The sequence below is a fragment of the Orbicella faveolata genome, unplaced genomic scaffold, assembly GCF_042242905.1.
Source record: "Orbicella faveolata isolate gen_17 unplaced genomic scaffold, um_ofav_v1 contig_2, whole genome shotgun sequence".
Classification (NCBI taxonomy): Eukaryota; Metazoa; Cnidaria; class Anthozoa; order Scleractinia; family Merulinidae; genus Orbicella; species Orbicella faveolata.
Genome location: NW_028301547.1, coordinates 32888103 through 32891852, shown reverse-complemented (window position 1 = coordinate 32891852; position 3750 = coordinate 32888103). Strand labels below are relative to the sequence as shown.

General features: G+C 44.1%; 2 protein-coding genes across 2 annotated transcripts; both read right to left on the bottom strand.

Moving 5' to 3' along the window:
• Nucleotides 1-910: 910 nt before the first annotated feature.
• LOC149112867 (uncharacterized) lies at nucleotides 911-2633 on the bottom strand. Its single transcript, XM_089288734.1, has one exon. It carries the CDS (start codon nucleotides 2584-2586, stop codon nucleotides 1282-1284), a length of 1305 nt encoding a protein of 434 aa, XP_089144860.1. The 5' UTR covers nucleotides 2587-2633; the 3' UTR covers nucleotides 911-1281.
• A 1-nt stretch (nucleotide 2634) lies between these two features.
• LOC149112866 (uncharacterized) lies at nucleotides 2635-3162 on the bottom strand. Its single transcript, XM_089289384.1, has one exon. The coding sequence runs from the start codon at nucleotides 3160-3162 to the stop codon at nucleotides 2671-2673; it is 492 nt and encodes a 163-aa protein (XP_089145510.1). The 3' UTR covers nucleotides 2635-2670.
• Nucleotides 3163-3750: the final 588 nt, after the last annotated feature.

The following is a 3750-nucleotide window of genomic DNA, read 5'->3' as shown; positions in this document are numbered from 1 at the left end:
TTTTTGAACTTTCACTTTGTAGCTTGTGGGCCGAAATATAGCTCCGGTTCACCTTAAGAATGAAAGAGTACCGAGACCGCCTTACGCGCATCATGAGTTTGACAAAATTCGGCTCGACTTCCCCGAACTTGGGCGATATTTTGCAGTCCCGAGGAGTCTAAACTAACTCCTGATGGCCTTGGTTTGCAGTGAAATGAACACAGCAAAACTTTTTGAACTTTCACTTTCTAGCTTCTCGGCCGAAATATAGCCCCAGTTCACTTTAAGAATGAAAGAGTAGCCGAGACTGCCTTACGCGCATCGTGATTTTGACAAAATTCGGCTCGATTTGCCCGAACTTGGGCGATATTTTGCAGTCCCGAGGAGTCTAAAGTAACTCCTGATGGCCTTGGTTTGCAGTGAAATGAACACAGTAACACTTTTTGAAGGCTTATTTTCGAGCTTCTTGGATGAAATATAGCCCCACTTCACTTTAAGACTGAAAGAGTAGGCGAGACCGCCTTACGCGCATCGTGATTTTGACCAACTTCGGCTCGATTTCCGGGAAGTTGGCGAATATTTTCAATTCCCGGGGAAGCTAAACTACCTTCCGATGGCTTTAGTTTGCAGTTAAATGGACACAGCAAAACTTTTTGAACGCTCACTTTCGAGCTTATGGGTCGAAATATAGCCCCACTTAACTTTAAGGTGGCTCGATAGGCTAAAACTGGTCATTTTGACAACATAATTCTCAACACTATCTTATAAAATCATGTCAATTCAACTATATCATTGTATTAAGCAGGTCCCTATGATTCATTTGCCATACATTTGGGATGCATTTCTCACATTTCTGAGGAGCCACACCCCTTTTTATAACCACACGCATTTCCGAGGGCCTAGAAGTAGGTGTTTTTTTAAACACAATATCTCTACTCTGCTTTAGGCTGGAAAGTTGAAATTTGTCACAATTTTTTTATGTTCTCAGAGCTATGCAATGACCAATTATTATAAAGAAATTGTGTTTTGATCATGAATGAGGCCTTCACCCAGAACATACATCAAAATGTGCAATATCGGCTTTGAAAAAATGTTAATAAGTCATGATAGGGTGTCACAAACCAAGTAAAAATTGGTCATTGCACAGATCTATTTCTGGCCAACCAAATGTGAAAGTTTCATTGAGTTATCTTAAATAGTTTTTGAGATATTGTGTTTACGGTGACTGAACATGCCTAAAAAACGGAATCTGAGAAAATAGCATTTAAAGTTGATCATCAGCAATGTTCACTGTGTTCAGTCCTAAAAGGCTCCAGCTTCATAGTGAAGTCCTTCAATAGCCTCTAAACGGTCACTGTAGCCTTTCTTCCAGTTTCTGATTTGTTTTCGTCGTTCCTTGGACTGATCAGAACTCTTTCTGCGGGCATGACGCAATCTGTCATATTCCAGCTTTTTGCAAGCTTGGCTACAGTGAGCCCCTGGCGTAATTCCTAGTTCTTTGAGGACCAATTTGAGGGAGACTGACCCATCATTGAAGTGAGAAACTGCAAGGTGAGCAGCAAGCTCCACTGTGGGTAAGCCAGAGTGAGTTTCCTTTGTAGCGCGTTGCCAAATGAGTGCATTTATTGCCTCGTTGCGGTTCTGTGTTCCACCATGGAGGCAGCGCCGTAAGAGGTCTTGGTCACTGAGGGCTTCAAAAGTTGAATGAATTGCATTGGCAACAGCAGAAGGCAGTGGATGTGTATGTGAGTACTCTGTTGTTTCCTTTTCCCAGTCCCTTTGAAACCCACACCACGAGTTTTCTCCAGGGGGGCACAAGTCATGGTCCGGGTGGTCATCACTGGATCTTGTGTGGTGCCATATAGCCATGACAGCATTCTCCATAGATTGGATGTCGTGGGTGTTGTTTCGGATGGCCTTGCCATAATAGACCTGTAGTTGACCTATTTTGTTGTTTGTCAGCCTTCCAATACCCCCAATTGGCTTTCCGTCTTCAAGTCTTGCTTGACCCATGCGCTTTTTTAGCAAGCGAAGGCGTGACCCCAGACGTTTCTGAACATGCCCAACGCACTCGAGCTTGGTGACCTCTTTTTCACCATACACAGCTTCATCTACAATTAGCTTGTGGGCTTTGCTGTCCCCGTCTCCCAAAAACTCTGTATAACGCACTCCATAGCTTTCAACCGACCGCTGAAATATGGCAAGAAGGCCAGTGGAATCCATTGATGCAGATGACCCAAGGTGATTAGCCTGGCAACGATGTTGTTGGCCTTCCCACCAATCTTCAAACTCCTGTGTGCCTTCCTTGTTCCTCCACACTGTGCACTCCTTGCAGTCTTTTGACATTATTTCGATGTCAATTACTTTGCCAGTGACTGTGGATATGGCAGTGACTATTCCATACAGGGATGAGTAGCCCCTTCTTCTCCAGGTGCCATCACCTGAAATTCCGATATCAAAAACACCATCCTCCTCTGGTTCATAGAAGCTCCTTGCATTTTCAACAGCAGCTCTCATACTTCGCTGGCAAACAGTCTGAGCAGCTTTCCTCACAGCTTCAACAATATCCCTATAGGCATTTTCATTCATGGGAGGAGGCATGTTCATAGTTCCAGCAAATTTGACGAGCCCTTGGTGCCCAACACTAATGTTCCTGGATGCTAGAACAATTCTTCGATTGACTTCGAATGCCTACGAAGTCCCAACTCTGGAAGAAGAGTAAAATCTTTTTATGAATCCACACTTTTTCCCGGGGCACTTGACAAATAGCAAGGAAGCAAATCCCATCTTTCTTTCGTTATCTTCCTCCAGCTCCACGTGGTTCTTCTTACAAATGGGGCAGAGTAACAATTCGAAAATCGAGCCGAGGACTGCCATGTCAACAAAACGAAAACCTTCCATTTCAGCTGAATCCACATCGCTTGCACTACTTTCAGGTTTAGACTCCTCGTTGGAAAGTCCGCGAACCTTTCCTTGCGATGCAAAAGATGATGAAGTTGCAGGCAAGCTAACATTTGAGCGCGACGCGTCTGTTTCGTCGGAGACCACTTCGTCGCTTCTTTCGACCGATTCCTGATCCGCTGAAGCTTCCTTCGACTCTAATTCCTTTCTCCTGGTATACATGTTCCCAGTGAACTTTCTTTTCCTGCTTCTACCGCTTCTAAATTTCTTTTTTGGAGGCATTTCTGAGGATAACTTTTACGAACGAAGCATAAACAACAGCGACCACGTTTTCTACGATTATTCCCTCATGTAGTTGACTTGAAATGTCCTCAAAAGAAGACTAGACTGCTTCCCAGGCCCCAGGAAGCATTCAAGCCTCTCATACGCAATTTTCCTCGAAATTTTCACTAAATATCACTGCTTTTTGTTCAAAAAAGGACGCGTAAACAACTCTCGTTTCCATGGAAACGGGCCAAACATCCTGAGAAAATGCTCAAAAGCATGCTAATAGGACAGTAAAAATGCAGAAAATGGGTTTTTCATGAAGGTACAAAGGATTGACAATCCAAAAATGTAGGTTTCCAAAAATACGATTTTTTTCCGATTTTGGGCCTATCGAGCCGCCACTGAAAGAGTAGCCGAGACCGCCTTACGCGCATCGTGATTTTGGGATACTTCGGCTCGATTTCCCGCAAATAGGGGGATATTTTCCAGTCCCGGGGACTCTAAACTAACTCCTGATGGCCTTGGTTTCCAGTCAAATGGACACAGCAACACTTTTTGAACGCGCACTTTCGAGCTTCCTGGCCGAAATATAGCCCTACTTCT

Coding starts and splice junctions, on each gene's coding strand:
- LOC149112867 (XM_089288734.1), bottom strand. CDS start 2,586: ATGAACATGCCTCCTCCCATGAATGAAAATGCCTATAGGGATATTGTT.
- LOC149112866 (XM_089289384.1), bottom strand. CDS start 3,162: ATGCCTCCAAAAAAGAAATTTAGAAGCGGTAGAAGCAGGAAAAGAAAG.